The 24,814-nt window shown below is 41.8% G+C and overlaps 1 protein-coding gene across 2 annotated transcripts; it reads left to right on the forward strand.

Annotated features, from left to right (window-relative positions):
• The first annotated feature begins 2 nt into the window (after window positions 1-2).
• On the forward strand, window positions 3-22,924 carry PIGX (phosphatidylinositol glycan anchor biosynthesis class X). Of its 2 annotated transcripts, none has more exons than XM_056564430.1 (7): window positions 3-140; window positions 3,981-4,056; window positions 4,454-4,517; window positions 7,371-7,512; window positions 8,404-8,614; window positions 17,848-17,945; window positions 20,986-22,924. In XM_056564430.1, exons 2-7 carry the CDS (start codon window positions 3,987-3,989, stop codon window positions 21,127-21,129), a joined length of 729 nt encoding a protein of 242 aa, XP_056420405.1. In that variant the 5' UTR covers window positions 3-140; window positions 3,981-3,986; the 3' UTR covers window positions 21,130-22,924. The 2 variants fall into 2 exon arrangements, with proteins under 2 accessions (XP_056420405.1, XP_056420404.1); XM_056564429.1 differs by lacking the exon at window positions 3-140 and adding an exon at window positions 216-356.
• Window positions 22,925-24,814: the final 1,890 nt, after the last annotated feature.

Here is a 24,814-nt window from a genome sequence, read left to right on the forward strand (position 1 = left end):
ACCCACACTGCTTTACAATTAAATATTGGGAACAATTCCACGTGTAATTCAACCAGGCACTTATTTAGGCGTCATTGTAGGGTCCTTCAGAGGACCCCTGTGGAACGCGGAAGTGACTGCAGAATGAGCGGAAGACAGTGGTAGGTGTAAGATTACACTGGATTATACTTCCCCGATCTGTTGCTTTTTTCAAAACTACTACTCCTGTCATGCACTGACAGCTTTTCGGCATGTTGGATATGTTAGAGCAGTGTCTCCCAAACAGGGTGCCTCCAGCTGTTGCAAAACTACAACTCCCAGCATGCCCGGACAGCCAAAGGCTGCCAGCCGGGGTTACCCTGGTTGGGGACTACTGTGTAAGGAATTGTGGTTCTCTATGAAGCTAGTCATAGCGGCATCAAATAAATGGAGAGCTATAGGTTCCTCGTGTCTGCCCTCCTGCCTTGTAGAATCTACTGTGTATATTGTATTTTTCATCTAAGAGTTTTCGAGTTTTATTGTGTATTTTTTTTTTTTAAAGTTTTAGTCTTTGGGCTGTGTTTACATCAGAAATCTGCTGTATGTTGCTGGTATATTTCGAGCTATAGTACCAACTAGAAGACACCAATTAGGCTAAGATAAAACTTTACTTTTACTTAAATAATTTTAAATGATCACAGGGTACGCATAAATGACATAACTCAGAAAAGGGAAGGGATCAGAGGTACAGGTGAGGCCCTAACCTAGAAGACCCTAATACAAAAGTTCTCCTATTTACTGGGTGTGGAATGAGGAGAGGGATATATAACAAACATAGGATACAATACAGTACAAGTGGCAAAACCTCTCTTGCCAACCCGTTTCGCCCCTAATGTCAGAGGGGCTCATCAGGGGTAAGAGGAAACCACAATATATTAGATATAAATAGATGTAGTGTACCATAAACACATTAATTACGATTCATTAAGATAACATAGAACTGGATAGGATAGTTAGATAGGTGTCCAAAATAAAAAGGTGTAAAAGGAGTCTGTGTCAGTCAGCGTCAAATGCACGTCACATATGTAAGAAGGTCAAGAGAATATAGGAATGTAGCACCATAAGAGCCACTTAAAAATACAACATTATTTTGATATCACAAAATATGTGACTATAATAGCCGGCCAAAATCTGTAGATGAGTTGATATAGTGCCACGCCTTAGCTTGATAAGGTAAGGGAAAATTGACTCTTCTACCAAAAAGTGATTGGGGGACACAAGCTCCTAATATTAACGTGAACAGATGACTGAATGGCAAATGGCAAGGGACAGGTCAAATCAAGATATCGATGCTTGACCTCTGGAGATACCCCCTAGATTTGGGGGACCAGTAGAGCCCAAAGACAGGACCTTCTGGTAAACCATATAGATAAGGTAATATGAAAAAACGGACCCTAGATGGGGAAATGATGTCCCATCAGAGCACACTGATGTCTTCTTGAGCTGCAGGGATCCTGTATTCGCCACGAGGACGCTGTGGCGAATACAGGATCCTCGGCGTCCTCGTGGCGAATACAGGATCCCTGCAGCTCAAGGAAACCTCCTGCTCTGAACTACACGAATTTCTCTAGTATACAGCAGCTCATAAGTACTAGAGGGGTTAAGATTTTTAAATAGAAGTAATTTAATCTGTTTAACTTTCTGGCACTAGTTGATTTGAACCCATTTTTTTCCACCGGAGTCAATGGGTAGAATAATCAGCTGCGTATTGTGTTACCTATTGACTTCAATGGGTAGGAAAATAATCTGCAAAATATGACATGGCTGACCCTACCCGAAAAACCTATTTGCCAGTATTCCAACATATACCAAAGATAAAGTATAGTTTTCTGATGTGAAAGTGTCACTCCACTGATAGCGTCCCATGTACTCTAGTTTGGTGTGGAGAGGCGTAGCTGTTGGGTTGCCCAAGTTACTGTACGGCACCCAGCGAGTTCCGTGTATGAGTCCCATTAATGAGAAAAGGGATCTGCATGAAACTACAAGGTAACTTTGGCAATCCTACCACTGCGTCTCTCCATGCCAAACTGTGGAGAGTGCGTAGGATAATTACTGGAGTGACACTATGACAGCTTAACTTGTGCTCACACTATTACTCTTATGCAGAGATGGGTGAAGCTACGGTGCGAAAAGACTAATTGAAAGCATAGGCGGCAGATTTTTTTTAGCCTAGAAAAAGCTTCGCTATCCAGGTGCTATTCTAAGTTCTCCGATTCCCTGGAAAAGCTATAAGGATGTTGTCAAACACCTACATTTTTTCCTTATCACAGCTGTCTGAGAGCAGAAAGAATCACAGAGCCTCCAAGTACAGTATCCAGATCCAACTCGTATACACTGTCAACCACATACTACCCCGACATACAGTGAAGCAACTTCTGCCCCATGCACAGTCTTAACTTTCACCCAGCTCTACACAGTGTTAACTTTCACCCAGCTCTACTTTCTTCCTACGTGGTGCTTCATGAACTGGAGAAAAGTGTTGACTGGCCACACTGATTAAAGGGGTACTCTGGTGGGAAATTTATTTTTTTCAAATCAACTGGTGCTAGAAAGTTAAACAGATTTGTAAATTACTTCTATAAAAAAATCTTAGTCCTTCCAGTACTTATCAGCTGCTATATACTACAGAGGAAGTTGTATAGTTATTTTCTGTCTGACCACAGTGCTCTCTTCTGACACCTCTGTCCGTGTTTGGAACTGTCCAGAGCAGGAGAGGCCATGGAGATTTGCCCTTACTTTGGACAGTTCCTGACACAAACAGAGGTATCAGCAGAGAGCACTGTGATCAGACAGAAAAGAACAACTCCACTTTCTCTGTAGTATACACCAGCTGATAAGTACTGGAAGGATTAAGATTTTTTTTTACGGAAGTAATTTACAAATCTGTTTAACTTTCTGGAGCCAGGTTTATATAAATATAAAAATTGTTTTCCACCGGAATACCCCTTTAAGGGCTTGTCCACACTGTAGACATTCAGCCAGAGGAATCCCATTTGCAGCAGACACTGCCGAAATCATTGTCGATAGAACCACAGAAACGTGTGTTCTCAATGCAGCCTGGTGGAATTCTGCCCAAAGAATGAGCATGTTTGTTCTTTGAATGGACGTTTACTCCATCGGCTGAATTCTGCTGGGGAAATTGCTCCATGTTCACAGAGCTGCAAAATCCCATTGAAAACAATTAACTCTGCAGAAAACAGAATACTGTCAGCTGAATGTCTGCAGTGTGGACGAACCTAAGTCTGGGAGATAGTGCCCATCTCTGATGACAGAGTCCAGTAAAGGGATCAGGTTATACAAGTATCTTAGCATAGCATAAACACAGCAATTCACTATTACACATACTTTTTTTTTTTTACATCTGCAAGGTTTTTCATGTTTGCTTAGCAAGGGGCCATGGCTTTCATGGCTTATTGCATGCGATTTTCTTATATTTTACAAGTTTCCATGCTGAGCATTGTTAAATTGGTGCATCATATCAGCAGATGTGCCATTTGGAAAATTTGGCCCTCACATCACTGCGAGTACACACTGGTCCAAATTTACTAAACCTATAATTCTTAGACCATGCAGATTTAGACCGAAAGACTTCATATAGGACAGATTTATCACAGGCAGATTAATGAATCTGGTGCATCTGAAGACTGTCTATTTAAATTTAGAACAATTTTTGGCGCACCTAATGCCACACCTCTTTCATCTAAAGCTATGCCCTTTTACCGAAGACAAGCCTTTTTCCAGACCGGATGAAAAAGTGTAAAAAACGCATAGTAAACATGGTGGGGTAGATAAATAGTTTTTTTTGTTTTTTTTTTCTTTTTAATGGCGCAATTGTGCCACAAGTTTTCAAAAATCTTGCACATTTGCAATATTGGGCTGCTGTGTTGTTATTGAGGTGTGAGGTTGGTGGAAATTAGAATGACATTTAACATGTTTTTTTTTTTGTTTTTGTTTCTTTACAGGATGACATGTCGAAGTTACCAGGTTCTTTCATATTCTTAATACTGACTCTTTTCTTCTGTTATGGAATTACTAGAGGTAAAAAAAAAAAAATAATAATAATGTGACTGTTGCAGAACTACAACTCCCAGCATGCATGTACAGCCAAAAGCTGATAATTTAATCTAAGATGGTACAACATTTCAGAGAAATCATGGTTTAAAAGCCAGCTGGGAACTGGGAGAAAAGTCACCTGGGTTTCCAGCCAGTTTATCCCCATCCCATTGGTCTTCACTGATAGATCTTACTGTATGCACAAATAGGTTTTTTAAAAGGCTAAAACAGCCAAAGGTTGTCTGGAAGTTTTTGCAACAGCTAGACGCACTAGAAGCACACTTGTTGGTAAACACTGCTCTAGATACTAAATGCTCACTTGAATTGTTTTATGTTGCTTCCACATATATTTCATTAAATGTTCTGAAATCTCTATTTTCAGCTGCAGAAACCTTCTGTCCTACACTAACTGTTAGGAGAGAGATCTTGAAAAATGGATTTCACAGGTATGAAAGGTTTCTGTTATTTCAAAAATTTTGTTTCCTGTTCTGCTATGGGGAAGCTTTATTTTTTTTTCTCAAATCGTTGTATAAATTGGGGCGACACATCGTACAATCAGGAAACTAGAACCAGTAAATACTTGCAGTCCACATAAAAAAAACAACAACAATTCATGATCTGTTCAATTCCTGTGTTAGTCCTCCTGAAGTAGGAATAAATGTATGTATGTATGTATGAATGGACAGACAGCCACCATAGTGTTATCTGTCTACACTGCCTCACACTTTTTTTGGACAAACCCAGATGACAAGAGGTATAGGAACACCCAGTTCTCATTTTCAAAGGGATTTTCCCAAAACCATGACCCAAAACCTTATCCCTGTACTGTGAATTCACTGTATTTACTATCCCTGCACTGTGATCTCCTTGTATTTTCTATCCCTGTACTGTGATATCACTGTATTTACTATCCCTGTACTGTGATATCACTGTATTTCCTAACCCTGTACTGTGATATCACTGTATTTACTATCCCTGTACTGTGATATCACTGCATTTACTATCCCTGTACTGTGATCTCCTTGTATTTACTATCCCTGTACTGTGATATCACTGTATTTACTATCCCTGTACTGTGATATCACTGTATTTACTATCCCTGTACTGTGATATCACTGTATTTCCTAACCCTGTACTGTGATATCACTGTATTTACTATCCCTGTACTGTGATATCACTGCATTTACTATCCCTGTACTGTGATCTCCTTGTATTTACTATCCCTGTACTGTGATATCACTGTATTTACTATCCCTGTACTGTGATATCACTGTATTTACTATCCCTGTACTGTGATATCACTGTATTTACTATCCCTGTACTGTGATATCACTGCATTTACTATCCCTGTACTGTGATCTCCTTGTATTTACTATCCCTGTACTGTGATATCACTGTATTTACTATCCCTGTACTGTGATATCACTGTATTTACTAACCCTGTACTGTGATATCACTGTATTTACTATCCCTGTACTGTGATATCACTGTATTTACTATCCCTGTACTGTGATATCACTGTATTTACTAACCCTGTACTGTGAATTCACTGTATTTTCTATCCCTGTACTGTGATATCACTGTATTTACTATCCCTGTACTGTGATATCACTGTATTTACTATCCCTGTACTGTGATCTCCTTGTATTTACTATCCATGTACTGTGATATCACTGTATTTACTATCCCTGCACTGTGATATCACTGTATTTCCTAACCCTGTACTGTGATATCACTGTATTTACTATCCCTGTACTGTGATATCACTGCATTTACTATCCCTGTACTGTGATCTCCTTGTATTTACTATCCCTGTACTGTGATATCACTGTATTTACTATCCCTGTACTGTGATATCACTGTATTTACTATCCCTGTACTGTGATATCACTGTATTTACTATCCCTGTACTGTGATATCACTGTATTTACTATCCCTGTACTGTGATATCACTGTATTTACTATCCCTGTACTGTGATATCACTGTATTTACTATCCATGTACTGTGATACCACTGTATTTTCTATCCCTGTACTGTGATATCACTGTATTTACTATCCCTGTACTGTGATCTCCTTGTATTTACTATCCCTGTACTGTGATATCACTGTATTTACTATCCCTGTACTGTGATATCACTGTATTTACTATCCCTGTACTGTGATATCACTGTATTTACTATCCCTGTACTGTGATATCACTGTATTTACTATCCCTGTACTGTGATCTCCTTGTATTTACTATCCCTGTACTGTGATATCACTGTATTTACTATCCCTGTACTGTGATATCACTGTATTTCCTAACCCTGTACTGTGATATCACTGTATTTACTATCCCTGTACTGTGATATCACTGCATTTACTATCCCTGTACTGTGATATCACTGTATTTACTATCCCTGTACTGTGATATCACTGTATTTACTATCCCTGTACTGTGATATCACTGTATTTACTATCCCTGTACTGTGATATCACTGTATTTACTATCCCTGTACTGTGATATCACTGTATTTACTATCCCTGTACTGTGATATCACTGTATTTACTATCCCTGTACTGTGATATCACTGTATTTACTATCCCTGTACTGTGATATCACTGTATTTACTATCCCTGTACTGTGATATCACTGTATTTACTATCCATGTACTGTGATACCACTGTATTTTCTATCCCTGTACTGTGATATCACTGTATTTACTATCCCTGTACTGTGATCTCCTTGTATTTACTATCCCTGTACTGTGATATCACTGTATTTACTATCCCTGTACTGTGATATCACTGTATTTACTATCCCTGTACTGTGATATCACTGTATTTACTATCCCTGTACTGTGATATCACTGTATTTACTATCCCTGTACTGTGATATCACTGTATTTACTATCCCTGCACTGTGATGTAAATGTATTTACAATCTCTGTACTGTGACATCTGTGTGTACTATCCCTGTACTGTAACATCACTTTGCTTATTATGCATTTACTGTGACATTGCTGTGTTATCCATTTGCAGTGACATTATTTTTTTAATTATCCCATCACTGTGACATCACAATTTCTATGATCCCTATGGGGATGCATTGTTTGCATTATCTATATAAGAATCTTTTTGTGCAATGAAATTTCTGTGTGAGTTTTGAGGGGTGTAAGAGTATTAGGCTCACCCAGAATGCATCTCACACATCCACATTCTCTGCTACATGTCCTATATGTAATGTTGGGATCCTGCTACAAATATTGTAGAAAAGCTCCAGAACTTCCAATTACGGTACACCTCTGCTTTGTTTAGGGATCTGGTCACAAGAGTAAAGATTCACAGTACTGCCAAGCAGACAGCCAGCTGCAGAGTATTGCTCTACGAGACTATCCCATCTGGGCTGTTTCTGGATCCCTATCAGCTTTCCTCTCTGAGACAGCACAATCTAACAGAGGTAAGGTCTTGTTAGAATTCACATACAATGCATAGGAGCAGCCAAAATAGTTTTACCGATAAGCTCAGATATTAAACACCGAAAGGGCAGTAACTCATACTTCAGAAGGCAACGCGTTTCACTTTTTTAATTTTTCTTAAAGGCCATCCTGTCTTTAGTAGCATGAAGGTAGATCACAGATATGGGAAGCTGCAGTCCTTGCTCATACCGAATGTTCTCCACCAGTGACACGACAGCGTTTTGGGGGCAGACCCCCTTACTCATGCTGCCCCTGAAACGCTGTTGCGTCCCTGGTATGACGCAAGGACTGGTTCAGTATGAGCAAGGACTGCAGCTTGCCGTATCTGTGATCTACCTACATGCTACTAAAGACGGGATTGCATTTAAGAATAAAAAAAAGTGAAATGCGATGCCTTCAAAAGCGTGAGTTACTGCCCTATGGGTGCTATGAGCTAATCGGTAAAACTTTTGTGGCTGCTCATATGCATTGTATGTGAAGATTATTTCTACTGGGATATGGTGGAATCCCCATTATAGGACTGCTATTGATAATATTAAAGGTCAAAGTGTGTTCTTTATTAAAGCTCATCTCACACCTTCATATCTGTTTTCCATTGGGGGTTTGGGAATAAAACTGTATGCAGAATACTCAAAAAACAAACAAACACAATACTTACCAGATAATTATAATAGCTCAGTAATGTGCTTTTTTATTTTTTATTCTGGACAGCAACTAGACACAGGTGGCATACCCTAGCATTATGCCTTGTATTTCCTGAGACATCCCCTTTAATATCAAATATGCTGGTTTATATTGTTCGGTGCTGATGGAAATAAAAAGATTAATTGTTAAGTATTATTGTTATGTTGCTTTTTTTTTTTTTAATGAAGGTGGTTTTACTGAATTCAGTGGATTTAGAAGCTCCAGAGTATCTGTGTGCAGAATCAAATGTGCTGGTGTATACAAGACCAGACCAGTCATGTGACGATTGCTTCATCTCATCCGTGCCAATTCATGCTAGATACCACCGCCCATCAGCAGAAGCCAGTGAAGTGTCCATTGTTCTACACAAGCCTCAACTGCTCATTCACTGTAGCAAAGGTATATTCACTACATTAGGGAGGGTTCACACGCAATTACTAGCAGCGGGTTTCACGCTGCGGGAAACCTGCTGCGAGTTACGCTACCATTGAATTGAATGGGTCCACAGACAGTCTGCAAGTGTCAGATTTGCGGACTGTCCGCGGACCCATTTAAATCAATGGTAGCGTAACTCACAGCGGGTTTCTCGCAGTGGGAAACTTGCTGCTAGCTACTAGCATGTGAACGCACCCTAAGATTACATTCTTTTAAAGTGGGTTGACAATCAAACACTTGGATTCTACACACATGGGGCTCCGCAGTTAAAACAGCAGAAATTCCCCCTGAGGGGGCATTTCTGCTGTTTTAACTGCGGAGCAGCCCCATGTGTGTAGAATCCAAGTGGTACTGCAGACCACTGACTATAATATGACAATCGAACAGTGTGTACACTGGATGAGATTGAACACACAGAGGCCCGTGTTTTTACCCTTTGTTACTCAATGTAATTATAATTTTTCACTTAAATGGGCACTCTCATATAAACTAATTTTTGCTATTGCACTCCTTATGGTAAATAAAAAATATTTTTAATATACTTTTTATTTATTTTTTTAAATGAAGCTTTCTATGTTTTATTTGTGCTTAGAAAAAGCTCAAAAGCACATTTTCCCCCATCATGTACACAGACTTTGGACCAAAGCCCAAACACAGGAAGTACAGCCTGGAGTGCCGAGGGGGGGTGGGGGGTGTCCAACCAACAGCATATGGCAGTTAAGTGTGAGAGGAGCTAACATTGGATGAGGCTGGACACCCCCCCCCCCTCCTCAGCACTCCAGGCTGCACTTTCTGTGTTTGGACTTCTGTCCAAAGTCTGTGTATAAGATGGGGGGAAAATGTGCTCTTGAGCTTTTTTAAGCACAAATTAAACATAGAAAACATCATTTTTTTTAAACAAAGTATATTAGAAATATTTTTTATTTACCATAAGGAGTGCAATAACAAAAATTTGTTTTAATGAGAGTTACCCTTTTAATAGAAGTTACGTTTGAGGGGTGGGAATCTAAATAAGGGTATTAATGACCCTCAGGGTCATCGGTTCATTGATTATTGACCTTAACCCATACTAGGGGTTGTTTTTGTGAGCTGCTGTTGCAAAACTACAACTCCCAGCATGCCCGGACAGCCATAGGCACACTGGTTGTGAAACACTGCTCTAGAAGACAATTTTCCAGTAAGCTGAGAGCAATAACCTGTCTAGTAGAAATGTGGCAGAGAAATGAGCCACTCACCTAGGGCTGTATGACACTGCCCGAGCCGCTGGATAAATGAACGCTAATCTTGTACAAGCCTATTACACAGCTCGACAATTGCTGCATCTTTCATTCAGCCAATCATTTTTTTTTTGACAGAATTGGCTGACAAATGTACATTTACTTGTTCACTGGCTGATGAGTAGCCCTGTTTGGCTGATAATTGCCCTGTTTAATGGGGCCCTTTTACAAGGGGCAATTGTCAGCCAAATCAGCTTAGATCAATCGATGAACAAGCAATCATTAATTTCTAATGATAATTTTTATCTCTTAGTCCTAACAGTAGCACATATGGGGTATTCTGCCACTGTGGAACTGGTTAGGACTGGTGAAAATTTTATTCACAAACCTCAAAGTGAGTGTATAGACCCTCCCACATCCCCTAAAAAGGGGGAAGAATACCCCCGCCCCCTTGTGTAGTAGCACGTAAGAAAGGAATAAAAAGAAAAGAAGGGAGGGATAGTTGTGCCACAGTTAGGACTAAGGGAAAACAAATTATCGTTAGAAATTAACGATTCCCTTACATCCTAACCAGTGGCACATATGGGGATTTAGCAACCAGATACCCCCATGGGAGGGCACTCATGCCTGGCGGAGGATAAGACCGACCGTTCAAAGGAGGAATAGCTAGCTATCCTAAAATCCACTCTATAGTGTGAGATAAAAGTGGAGTGTGAACTCCAGGAAGCTGACTTACAAATGAGTTCCAAAGGAATCGAGCTTCTCTCTGCAAAAGAAGTAGCTACTGCTCTGGTAGAGTGAGCTTTAACAAAGTCATGGGGCTCCAAGACCCTGAGAAACATGGGACTCCTGAATAGCTTCCTTGATCCAGCGACTAATAGTTGGTTTGGAAGCCTTGTGTCCCTTCCGGGCACTAGAAAAAAGGATAAGAAGGTTTTCATCCTTATGGATCCAGGTAAATCCTGAGACCTCTTGATAGGTCGAGGGTACGAAGGCCTCTATTTTCTTCCAAGGAGGGGAGTTGAGCTAACACAGGAAGATAAATAACCTGGTTGATGTTAGTAAAAGAAGAACCCTGTCCGGGAGGAACTGAAAATAGGGCTCAAGGGCTGAAAAGGCTTAGAGTTCACTGACTCGTTTTGCAGAGGTGATGGCCAACAAAAAGGTAACTTTGAGTGTAAGAAACTCTAGATCCACCTCCTCCAGAGGCTCAAAAGGGGGGGGGGGGTGATAACCCCCTGAGCACGATACATGCGGGGATAGGTCGGATGATTGTAGGCTTTATTCTAGAAGCTCCTTTCAGGAATCTTCTAATTAGGGGGTCTTGAGAAAGAGACCTATTGAGGGAGGCCGAGATAGCAAAAACTTGCACTTTAAGGGTGGAAGATGATAAAACTTTGTACAATCCGTCTTACAAGAATTGAAGAATGTAGGAATGGAAGACTTCTGGGGGGAGCCTCCAAAATTGACCTTGACTCATCTGAATGGGTTGAGTGAACCAAGCTCTTTTGGGCCAGTATGGAATGATGGCTATCATAGAGGCTTGGTCCTGCCTGATTTTCATCAATACCCTCGGGATCAAGGAAAAAGGAGGGAAGATGTAGGCCAGCCTGAACCTCCACGGCAGGGGGTCTCAAACTCCTGGCCCACGGAATGAAAGTTTGTGGCCCGCACCAGGTATATGTAATTTGTACTGCCCGACGCCCGGGACATTCAGTTCCGGGTGCCAGGCAGGTGACTTCTTCAGGCATTTAGCCCTGCTTTGGGCAAGCAGTGCTAAATGCCGGAAGGCTTCACTTACCCCGCCCTCCTCCGCGTCTCCGGTTGGCCGGCCCGAGTTTGATGAGGGACATCGCGCATGTGACGTCCCTTCGCAGACCCGCAAAGGAGGACGTCAGTGACGTCACTCATCAGGCCGCCGCCGGAGAGGAGAAGCGCAGGACTGGTAAGTGTGTCTGTGTGTGTCGGGAAGGGGGGGGGGGGTAAACGACAATGCTACCTAATGTGGGGAACCTGCTTCTACCTAATGTGGGGAACCTGCTTCTACCTAATGTGGGGAACCTGCTTCTACCTAAGGTGGGGAACCTGCTTCTACCTAAGGTGGGGAACCTGCTTCTACCTAAGGTGGGGAACCTGCTTATACCTAAGGTGGGGAACCTGCTTCTACCTAAGGTGGGGAACCTGCTTCTACCTAAGGTGGGAAACCTGCTTCTACCTAAGGTGGGGAACCTGCTTCTACCTAAGGTGAGGAACCTGCTTCTACCTAATGTGGGGAACCTGCTACTACCTAATGTGGGGAACCTGCTACTACCTAATGTGGGGAACCTGCTACTACCTATTGTGGGGAACTTGCTGCCTACCTAATGTGGGGAACTTGCTGCCTACCTAATGTGGGGAACTTGCTGCCTACCTAATGTGGGGAACCAGCAGAAGTAGCACCCCCATCATCTGTCAGCTCATGCTATTACCACACGGGGTAGGGGGAATGGGGGGGTTGCTGGTAGATGATGGGGGTGCTACTGCTGGTGGGGGGTGTTGCTGGTGGATGATGAGGGGCGCATGATGGGGACATTATATGTAAGGGGCGTATGCGGCCCAGCCTCACCCAGCTGCTACCTCCAGTGGCCCCCGGATAATTTGAGTTTGAGACCCCTGCTCCACGGGATTGAGAGAGCGTCTACTGCCACAGGATTGTCCTTCCTGTAAAGGGAGCAAAATCTCTCCACCTTGGCGTTGAACCTCTGTGCCATGAGATCAATCTCGGGCATACCCCACCTGAGCGTGATCTGATGAAAGATGTCTGGATGGAGAGGCCACTCTCCAGTTGGAAGACCCCTGCTCAGGTGGTCTGCTATGACATTGAGAGTTCCCTGGATATGAATGACTGACATATGGGTGAGGTTCAACTCTTCCCAATCCAGAATCACACCTATCTCTCTCAGGAGACTTTGTGACCTCGTGTCTCCCTGTTTGTTGATGTACAAAACCGCTGTCATGCTGTCCGATTGAACTCTTACCGCCTTCCCTTGGATATGAGGCGCAAAATGGAATAGGGCCAGTCTGATGGCTCTCATTTCCAGGAGATTTGAAGATAGCATCTTCTCCTGGGGAGACCAGGTCCCCTGGACTGTCATGTCCAGTTAGTGAGCTCCCCGGCCTACAAGGGATGCGTGGTAAGTATGATCCACACAGGTGGGATCGAAGACTTGCCGTCCTAAAGGTGTACCCACCAACTTGAGGAGACGGGGAGTGCACAGAATTTAGTCCCACTGGACTGTGATCCCACTTGGCTAATACTTTTGACTGACGCTGACACAGATGCCATAATGCCCAGGGTACCGCCTCTGTGGTCGCTGACATTAGACTCAACATTCTCATTAGAATGAATTGTTACCTTCTTGGGAACTAAGAGAGATTGGGCTGTATCCTAAACTCGTAGCTTTCTTTTGGGAATTAGATGAATTGTAATCACTACAGAGTCCAGAAGTAACCCCAAGAATTTCACTGAGGTGGCTGGTTGGATTTTTTCCAGTTGATTATCCAGCCTAGTTGGTGAAGGAAGGATACAGCCGTCTGAATATGTTGGGATAGGATTGCTTGAGAGGAGGCTTTGAGAAGCTAATTATCTACATAAGGGACTATGGTTAGTCCCTGAAGTCTCAAAGCTGCTGTAACGGCTGGTGGTGTGGATTCACTATACCTGTTGTGGACCATGGCGTGAGCCGCACCAGGGAGCGGAGTCTAAGGAGCCGCTGGTTTTCGCCAGAGCCTGCCGCAAAGCGGGATGGATTTGCTCCAGCAGGCGGCTTCCAGGTCGCTACCCCTGCCACGACTCATCCACAAAGGCTGCTGAGGAGATGCGTGGCACAGAAGGAATGAGACTCAGTCGTAGTGAGGGACATACAGGAGGTCAGGACTGGCAGCACTGTAGCAAGGTCAGGTCACGTAGCAAGAGGTCAGAGGGCAGGTGGCACAGGAGCAAGGTCAGGGTACGTAGCAATGGGGTCAGATACACGGCAAGGAAAGACACAATCAGATCGCTTTCTCTTAGGCTGAATGGCACAAAGATCCGACATGGGTCAAGAGGAAGTGCAGGGTTATATAAGGTCAGGACAAGACAAGCACCAATCAATGGTGCGCTGGCCCTTTAAATCACAGGAAGCCAGCGCGTGCGCCCTAGGAAGCGGGGATGCACGCGCTGGCAACCAGGGACAGCGGAGGAGACAGTGATGAAGAAATTCCGAATGGGAGGGCAACAAACTGAACTCCCTGAACCTGAACAGATATCATTTAGAATCTTCTGGACCCAGGGTGGATGGGGATATGAAGATAAGCATCCTTGAGGTCCAAGGTTGCCAGGAAATCCCCTGGCATTAGAAGATTGATAACAGACTGAATTGTTTCCATGCGGAAACGTTTGTGTCTGATAGACTGGTTGAAGAACCTTTGGTCTATGATCATTCTCCAGTCCCCGATGACTTTGGGGACCAAGAATACAGGAGAATAGATGCCCACCCCTTATTCCCTCTTCTAGGGCTCCCTTCTGGAGATATTCTAGGATATAAGCTTCCAGGAACTTCTGCTTGTGGGAAGGTAAAAGTTTGGTCCTTACAAAATTCTCTGGTCAGACAGCCCTTCCATAATGTGGTCGAGCTCGGTCTCAAATAAGATGCCAGGCTCATAGGTCATGGCACAAAGTGTGTGCTTAGACGAGGTATCTGACCCCCAGGGCTTGAGCCACAACAGGCGACGGCCCGCGGAAGCAAAAGCCATGGTTTTTGCAGCTAACTTTAATTGTTGAGGGGTGGCATCACATAAGAAATTAATCGCAAGACTGGTGGTCTTGCAAGAAGCCAGGATGTCATCCCTAGAGACCCCCTGTTCTAGGTCGGCCTGGATCTGAGAGAAACTAGCTCTCAGAAATTTGGCTACCTCAGTGGAGGCTATAGCCACAGAAGCTGAAGCCGAGGTAGTCAAGTAAGCATGCCTGAAGGCACAGTCGGCCTTGAGGTCCATGGGATCCTGGAGGCTGGAGCCATCATCCAAAGGAACCATGGGCCGCTTAGATATTTTAGCAATGTCCAAATCCACCTTAGGAATGGATCCCCAGGAAGACACTTAGTCCTCCTGGATAGGGAACATGCTCTTAAACCGTTTGGTAGGAACGGGACCCTTCTCCGGCTTCTTCCACTCAGTTTTCATTAAAGACAAGAGGGAATCATCTACTTTAAAAGCCCTTGGCCCTTTAGAGGCAGATGTAGAGGCTTCACCCCCATCAGCATCACGGTCCCCCAAGCTGATGGACCTAAACAGCCGCTGAGTTTTCTCAGGGAAAAAGAGGTATTGAAATTTGTCTTCTTCCTCAGAGGACGAAAACTGAGAATCTTCACGGGCTGCTTCCCCAGACACCTCCATAGATCTTGGTGGTGAGGATGGTCTAGTACGCTTGGCAGCCACCAGTTGTTTAAATTCTTCTATGGAGTTTCCCATTGTGGACATATTAGAAGAGACAAAGTCCTTCACCCAGACCACCGTGTCTTGTATGGATGGCTCTTGTTGGGCCTGACTTCTTGCACGGCAGGATGAGCAGTGGGAGAATTGATAATTATCCTCCAGGAGGGCCTAGCAATCATGGCACTGCAGAGGTTTCCTCTTGGAGGTGGCTTTTTAGGCGGCGCCTCCCTGGTGCCAGTTGAAGACATGCTCTGAAAGAGGATGGGGGAATTAAAAACGGGAAGGGAAAAAAATAATTAATTTTAACCCGAAAAAGGTAAAGCTTTACCAAGAAAGCAAGAGAATTTGAAGATAGCATCTTCTCCTGGGGAGACCAGGTCCCCTGGACTGTCATGTCCAGTAAGTGAGCTCCCGGCCTACAAGGGATGCTTCTGTGGTAAGTATGATCCACACAGGTGGGATCAAAGACTTGCCGTCCTGAAGGTGTACCCAACAACTTGAGACAGGGAGTGCACAGAATTTAGTCCAAGAGGCAAAAAACGCAGAATACAGATATATAGCAAAGCTATAACACCAAGTTAAGCAGAACTTGAGATAAGAACTACAGCTCCAGGAGACTGAGCTCAGCACTGAGCAGGTTTAAATAGCCTCCTGGGTGCCAAATCTAGGCTCCACCCCCAAAGGGGAGGATCAAATATAACATTTTTATATGCCAAGCAAACTAAGAAACAAATAGGACAATGTAAGAGGTTGCAGAATACTGCAACTAACCAAACTCGGACAGTTAAAGCGAGTTTAGGCATAGAAAGCACGCGTGGGGAAGGAGCTCAGCCCACCGACGGAGCAGGCTCCTGCAAAAGAGAAAGTAAAAGCAGAAGCAGTGTCAGTGTCGCGCAGGGCAGAAGACACGAGACCGATATGCAGCCAGAAAGATAGATGAGGTATGTCAAACACAGATAAGAAAAAATACAAATATAAGTAAGAAGGAGGTCCCAAACGGACCTCCACCAGTCCTGAACCTGTCCAAAGGACAGAAAAAAACACAAGGAGGCGAGGTATTCACGTGGTAGGGTCTATCCACTCACTTAGAGGTTTGTCAATAAAATTTCCACTGGTCCTAACCAGTTCCACAGGGGCAGAATACCCCTATGTGCCACTGGTTAGGACGTAAGGGAAACACTTGTTTGTTGGCTGGTCACTGGGATTATGCAGGCCTAAAAATCATTGTTAGGCTATGTTCACATGGCAGAAATTCCCGCCCCAAATTTGCTGCCCATTGATTTTAATCGGATTCCACCGTCCCATTCACACCTGTCTTTAATTTTGTGGAATTCTGTGACTGAATCCCATCGAAGTCAATTGGGCATTAAATTTAAGCAGAATGCTGTGTTTTGAGAACACAGAAATCTGCCAAAATGATCTGCAACAGAATTTGTGCTGAATTGCGAAATTCCACCGTTTGAACGTAGCCTTAGTCAGCAGCACATCTCCAGTTGTAAACAGGGGATGTGCTGCAAAAAATGATGGAAGTGAATGGCCATAAGAAAAATCCAGCAATAATTTGTGCAGCCGTTTACTCCCAATATATTAGGGTATGAAACTACTTTTAGTGAGTGCGGAGTAACCTATACATTTTCAAACAGCTATCTTGGGTAGGTACCTGTCTATGTAAAAGGACACTATGGAATTTGTGATGGCATTTCCACTAAGAAATTCTGCTAAATTAATTTAACATTGATATAAATGGGTTTTCCGTTGACCCATTCACACTGTGGAATTTAGCATTGCGTACTGGCTGAATGTATTTTAGCTGCACCTCTGCAGATGCAATCTCCTCCCAAAATATCTCCAGGTGGAGATTCCATAGTGTGATTGTACCTTTACTGTCCCATGATTGGCTGGGGCATTAGGAGGGGGTGGGACTTAGTTTGGCTTGATCTTCATTGCAGGAAAAGTAAATAGGGAGATTTCGACTGCAGTTAGAAAGGACTGCTATGTAGATAGTCAAATAGTAACATCTCTTTATCTCTGGATTGGGATGGTGTAACAAGAAAGAAAAAACTGTGTTTAATTCCTGGCAACCAAGCCTAAAAGTTATAGAAGAAATCCATTTTTTATTGACACGCCCCCTTCATGTATCCCATAGAGATACATGGAGGGGGCTCGTTTAACTGCATAACAACCCAAAGCATCTTTACTTTTACCCTTGGGTTTAAAGAGAGTGACAATAGTAATTGTTGCTTGTATTTTTAATTTGGAACACTTACATATTTGCTGTCTTTTTTTTTTATGTAGCAGTAAAGCCATCAAGTCTGGATAGGGATGGGGACTATTCTTTCAGATCTTAGTTACTTTCAGTACATTAGGAAGTGAGTTGAATTGTATCTTTAGTTCGTGTGTGTTTTGTGAGGCATATTAAGTAACAACACAGGTTCCACACAGATCACTCATGACCATGTTCTTTATTTATTTATGTTTTTATTTTTTTTCCATCTAAATTCTTATTTATTTGAATTCTGGGCACAGGCGTTCTTTTGAGCTGCGTGGATTATCCTATAGTTGAAGCTCCTTGTGGACCTGCTGATGAAATAAATTGCCAGTGGATGGACATCCCTTACACTGAGGTGTGTGATCATTGTGTCCCGCATGTATCATCTTATCTCGAATGATCGGTGGTATTTCTAAAATAACACAAAAAGGTCTCTTGAAAGAAAAAAACGTATTTTGAAGAATGTGACAGTTCTGTAAGAGGTCTTCCTCTCTGAGCCATGATAGGTACAAACTGGAGTAGTTGCGCCATATTACTCAATAACATATAATGTGTTGGTGAATTTGTGACACTAAAACTCTGATATGCCATATTAGAAAGTTTGTATGATTATACCTTCAGTAAACAAATAAAGGTAGGTCCACACATACTGGGGGGAAAAACACAGTGGATTTTGACATAAATCCATGTGTTTCATATGGATTTTGCTGTAGACACACCAGTGATTTCATCCCTAACAAAACCACCAGATAAATCACCTGATGTGGATGTGAGAACCTGTAACATAATCAATTTTTGATGCAGAAAATATCAGAAACTTGTGGATAAGAAATCTCTCATCTGCTGCAGATTTGACATTACACAAATAGTACAGGTAAACCAAACTGCAAAGGACATTTGAAGTCACTTAATTAAAATATAGACATTTTATTTATATACATTAAAAGAACCCACATGTTTCAAGAAAAAGGGGAAAGGGAAGGGGAAACAGCATCACAATTTACAGCGACATCACCGACATCTGCCAATCAAGATGGTAGCAGGTGGGCATATATATCACACTAAATTGCACATAATGTAATTAGCTGCAATATGGAACAGTACAATACAATAGTAAAGTTTTTAATGTAATATTATAATGAAAGTGCCATATGCATAAGGTGCTAACAATCTAAAGAAAGGAATAAGTGCAGAAAAAAAGTACATAAGAAATACCCACACAAACGAGAGTTCCGGACGAAGATCAGCGTGCCGAAACGTGCGTAGGAGTGGCGCCATCCAGGTCTCTGCCTAGTACTCTTTTGTGTAAGTATTTCTTATGTACTATTTTTCTACACTTATGCCTTTCTTTAAATTGTTAGCACCTTATGCATATGGCACTTTCATTACAATATTACATTAAAAACTTTACTCTTGTACTGTACTGTTCCATATTGCTGCTAATTACATTATGTGCACTTTAGTGTGAAATATATGCCCACCTACTACCATCTTGATTGGCAGATGTCGGTGATGTTGCTGTAAATTGTGATGCTGTTTCCCCTTCCCTTTCCCCTTTTTCTTGAAACATGTGGGTTCTTTTAATGTATATCAATAAAATGCCTATATTTGAATTAAGTGACCTTTGTGGTTTGGTTTATTTGTTAGGAGGTCTCATTACACTGCCCCTTATGGTGTAGTAAGGATATTATAGTACTTATTCCCTTGACTGCTTTACTTTCAGGCTATCCTTCTCAAGTGTGTTTTTGTCTTTTGGTACAAATAGTACAGGTCCTGGCAAAATAGACCCATGGAGTTCTCAGCTACAGTGTTTTTACTGTATTGTGACAAAGGCACACTATGTAATCTACAATGTCGACCATTACACAACATAAACAATGGTTATATAAAAATGGATACAAGAATGTTTTCTGTAGAAAGATTGTTAACAAGAGCATATCAGCTATTGCAATAAACATATTTTACAATCCAGTGAAGCATTAAAGAGTAGCTCTCACCATCTTTTTTTTTTATTTATTTATTTTTTTTTTTCTCCTTCCTGTCCCTGCTTATTGCACATCTATCCCTGACCCCCTCCCTGCTTTACATTTTTTACTATTTTAAAAATACCTTTTTGTCTGCCTGGTAGTGTGCTTACTACCAGGCAGACTTCCCCAGCAGGGACCACGTCACTGATGCCTGCTGGGGCCGACTTCTGCCCTTCATCTATACAGAGTATCTACAGCTGTTTCACCACTACAACTACCAGCTTGCCCTGACATCTATTGGCTCCCAGGGCATGCTGGGAGTTGCAGTGGTAAAACAGCTGGAGGCACCGCGTGTTGAAAACAATAAATGCTGCCGCGCTATCTAGCTTCTCAGAAACCAGTGAGCAATCATGGGTTTATCTCCATGTAAAATCAATGACAAAATGATAGTTTTACCATAAGCCAAGTCATTATGGCTGTGCTTCAACAAAAAAAGTAAAATGCCAATTTTTTTGCAAGTAAGTTAGCCATAAACTTTGCCTACTGTTCTAACTCTTACTTATGTGACCAATATAATGTTTTGGGTGACAATTCTCTTTTATAAAAGGCAAATATAAATTTAACAACATTTGCAATTCTTTAAAAGAGTACTGAAGTCTTAGACACTTCTCCCCTATCCTCAGGAAAGGGGATTAATGTCTGATCGCTGGGGGCCCAGCTGCTTGGACCCCCCGCAATCTCCCAAACGGGGACCTGGCCTTACCGCGGCTAATGCACGTGTCTCCGACCTCACTGAGATTGATGACACGCCCCCTCTATACAGCTCTATGGGAGAGGCGGGGATGCACGAACGCTGCATCCCCACCTCTCCCATAGAGATACATGGAGGGGACGTGTCGACACGCCTTCTGCACAGGAGAGCCATGCGGATAGGGAATAAGTGTCTATGGCTCCAGCTTTCCTTTAAGGGAAACTGACAAGAGGATATATTTCTGATTATATCTTCTGAACGGCTGGACGGATTTGGATGAGCTTAACATCACTAGAAAGAAGACGAAGGCGCACTATAATCTGCTATATTCCTGTATATTCGGATTAGTGCTGGTAATCCTGTTAGTTTCCCTTTTAAATTATTATTTTATTTAATAATTGAAAAATGTTGATCAATTACTAAGTGTCCCTGCATGTGAAATTAATTGCCCGCCTACATAGCTAGATATGAGCTCCATATAATAGACACAGTACAAGAACATACATGGTGTTTTTTCGAAAAGAAAAAATAGTCCTGGGCAACCGCTTTACCCAGATTTATTTGCATTTTTGCTTTTGTTAGAAAAGACCTACCCAGGCTTGTATCTGTGGCTGTATATGTTGTTTTTTTTAATCAATTGTGTATTTAGGACTAATGATACTTTTTCCCCTTTACAGGTTGAAGAGAAGCTTGCGTTCCAGGTGCCAGTGGGCATGACACCACATGGACCAGCGGTTTGTGCTATCACTGTAGCAGTCACCATGTTTTGCACTGGATTGATAATCTCTTCAGTTTACAAGCACAGAAAGCTTTACAGATAGCATATACCATCTCCACAATGTATTATACTCACAGCTAGATAATGTTACTGGTAATTGTTATTTTTTAATAGACTTAAATTATATGGAATGTGTCATTGGAAAAGTGCCTATTGTTTGAATCAACTTTTTACGTTAAACATATTTTTTTTCAAGAATTTCTGGTGAATGTTATGTGTATTTTGCCATTTTACTATCTGTATTATACAATTATCCCAAAAATCTTGCAATTTCCATTCTGACCACCAAGCTTGAAACTAAGATAAGACATCCTGTCCTGTCTTTAATAATTAGGAGGTTGCTGGAAAGTGATAAAAACAGCAATAGGGTGCATTCACACCACGTTTTTGCAATACAGTTCCCGTATATGTTTTCAATGTGAAAACCGTACGGGACCGTATTGAAAACCGTATGCATTGACTCTCCATTGAAAACCGTATGCCAAAAGATGCATCAGGTTGTGTCCGTTTTGCATCCTGTACGGTTTTGTCAGTTTTTTCCTGTACCCAAAACAGGAGCCTACCACGGTTTTTGGTCCGGGTGAAAAACCATATTAAACCATATATGTTTTTTTTTTTTTTTTTTGTCTTGGGAGTCAATGGGAACTGTATGTGCGTACGGTTCCATACAGTTTTTGACTTTGTATAGTTTTTTTTTTCTTGGAATTTCAATCAAACAAGTAAAACTTTATTCATAATGGAGTGAAAAGTTAAAAACGTATATGGTTTTTATCTTAAAAACGGATGCAACCGGACACCATTTTTCAAACCGTACACTGTTTTTAACTGTATACGGGTTAAAATTTGTGCACACGTTTTGATACGGTCTAGTCCGGTTTTGAGGAATCTGTTTAGTTATCAAAAACCTGATACAGGAACTGTATCGCATAAACGCGGTGTGAATGCACCCCTTACAGCGAAAGGTGAGAGCAGAATATAAACTAGACAATAGTAGCTCATTCTCCCAGTAGAATGACCTCTGCACAGGTCAGAGCATGCTTTCAAGCCTGCTCCATACTAAGAATAAGGTCTTAAAATGTTCATTGTGTATATGTCCTTGTGGCTTGTTGTAAAGCATACCACTAAATGCTTTTAAAAACAGGTCAAGCAAGATGGCTGCACCCATAATAATGTACTCATAAAGAAAAAAAAAACAGAAAAAGATTAGATTAGAAAAAGCCAGAATGTGTTTTAGTATCGGTAGTGTTTAGTATCTCGAATAAGTAAAGGAAATCTAGGTGATACATTGGCCCTCATTTACATGTTTTGTCGAGTTGTGCGCCAGATTCTGTCACATTGCGCCAGAAATTCTGTCTGCGCCACGTTTTGCGCCAGAATTGATAAAACACCCCGACTAACTCTCCATTTTGCTAAGAAAACCCTAAAAGGGGCGTGACCTTCGGGAAAAGGGGTGTGGTCTCCTAAAAGAGGCATGTTCTCGACATTTTCACAAAAACCCAACATATTTACTAAGGTTTCAACTTAAAATGTGGTGGATTTGAGCTGAGGAAAACCCTACAGATCAGAGCATGTGTAAAAAAAAAAAAAGCAAAATGTAGGGAAAGTAGAAAATGTAGGGAAACCTTAGTAAATACCATGGAAAATAAATTGTAGGGCATTAAAACCCACAAAGAAGCCTACACAACACTCTTAGTAAATAAGGGCCATTCTGTTTGTTAGTCTGTCATTCTTTTTTTGTATAACCAGTAAATAAATGTTAGGGTCTATATAAAGAGAATATTATATCTTGATGCAGGAGAAAGAAATATAATAGGTAGATAGATATTTAAATGGATGAAAAAATAAATCTATTCTACTGAGTCTTTTATTTTATATATATATATATATATATATATATATATATATATATATATATACACCCCTCTAGCTCTATACATGCTGACAGCAGATTGGACGCTATTCAGTGTGACAGATCCACCGATGATCACATCAACATTAGTGAATCCCCTGAAAAACAAGAATGAGAAAATTTTACTTGGGAGCTGAAAAGTTCTCATTTCTTAGCTCAGGTTGGTTATTGTGATTTATTAATCTTTCACAACCCCTCATTGTATGGCTTTCCCGTACAAAGTTTTGTCAAAGGCTTTTCTGTTTGCACATGATGGGCTCTAATCCTTTACTTTACACTCTCTTTCTGTTTTCCGCTACTTACACTTTGCATGACTCACTGACCCAGTACAGCTTGCACACAAGCAGAAGAGCGTGTGTGTGTGTGTGTGTGTGTGTGTGTGTGTGTGTGTGTGCCGTCCACAGCTTCAGAGTAAAGAAAGGTGGTCTGTAGCCTGGGCAGAGAAAGAAGCTGTAACATGAAAAGACAAGTTAGAAAATTATAAATATTTACAAAATTTCATATACTAGAATTTAAAAACTAACTATAGAAATAGGAATACCCCTTAGTACTGATTGATACTGAAAGTAATGATTAAGAAAAGCATATCCATAATAGAAACCTGGTAGATCATGAGATTCTAGACTAAAAGATAGCATTCACATATTGGTTTAGCATAGCACCTCAACCCGTAGGTAGACATCGGGCATACAGATAAACCCTCGCCACCCGGGACTTAACGCACCAGGGCGTACATGTACTGGGCTTGCTTCACAGTCATGAGTGTCGGCTACTATCAGTAGCCGGACATTCACCACTGATCTGTGGAAAAAGAAAAAAGGGGAGAGGGCTGCGCCTCGTGTATTATCCAGGGTATCTGTGTCCCAATCAGGGACTAAGGGAGCTGTGAATCTATAAAATGGCTGCTCACCAGAAGTATGTACAAATAGGCATATCACCCCTTAGGGTTACTCAGCATGTGGAAGCAAACTGCACGGCCCAGGGTCCAACAGGAGGGTATTTCCTCCTTCCTCAGATTGGCAGATGCCAATCTGTGGAAGGAGGAAATACCCCCTGAAACGCGTCATTGGAAGCTCTAATAATAAATGCAGTGCCTCCGGGCACTTTACTTTCCATACATATTCGTGTTTCATTAACCTGGATGTGCGAACAGCGCCTAGACAAGGTTCGGTTTTTTCTCTCTCTTCATTTCTTCATTCACCACTGATGACGGGCAACGGCAATGGTTTTACTGTTTGTCAATCTGAACCATTATGCAGTGTTTTATTCCAATCTGACAGATTCTTGAATCCGCCTGATGGGCATGCATAGTTATGATGTGCTGGAGCTATGGGTGGGCTTTTTGGGCCGGGGCATCAATAACTTACTTCCCTGAAGCACACGCTCCCCTCGCAGCCCTCTGACAGTCTCTCGAGATCCTGGGGGGAATGCATACTGCAGGAAAGATATATATATATATATATATATATATATATATATATATATATGGTCCAAACTATTGGGCCAAATGGTGAGCATGTACCTCAATTTACACATGCGCTATAACCCAGTGTATAGAGCTGGGCGGTATGACCAAAAATGTGTATCACTGTATTTTTGTAAGTTATGGCGGGAAATACAGTAAAATGCTGTTGAACCGCCATAACTTACAAAAATACTGTGATACACATTTTTGGTCATACCGCCCAGCTCTATACACTGGGTTATAGCGCATGTGACAGGAGTAAATCCATGTATTACTTACTTAAATTGGTCCTGCTGTTTTAATGGAGTACTCCGATGGAAAATCAATTTTCTTTTTTTAAATCAACTGGTGCCA

This window comes from Hyla sarda, chromosome 3 (assembly GCF_029499605.1).
Source record: "Hyla sarda isolate aHylSar1 chromosome 3, aHylSar1.hap1, whole genome shotgun sequence".
Taxonomy (NCBI): domain Eukaryota; kingdom Metazoa; phylum Chordata; class Amphibia; order Anura; family Hylidae; genus Hyla; species Hyla sarda.

Bases quoted from the DNA above. Each gene is read 5' to 3' on its own strand.
- PIGX (XM_056564429.1), top strand. From the start codon at position 231: ATGTTGGATATGTTAGAGCAGTGTCTCCCAAACAGGGTGCCTCCAGCT. The intron at 4,057-4,453 runs GTAAAAAAAAAA...CTCTATTTTCAG, and splicing joins CTGTTATGGAATTACTAGAG to CTGCAGAAACCTTCTGTCCT. The intron at 4,518-7,370 runs GTATGAAAGGTT...TGCTTTGTTTAG, and splicing joins TTGAAAAATGGATTTCACAG to GGATCTGGTCACAAGAGTAA.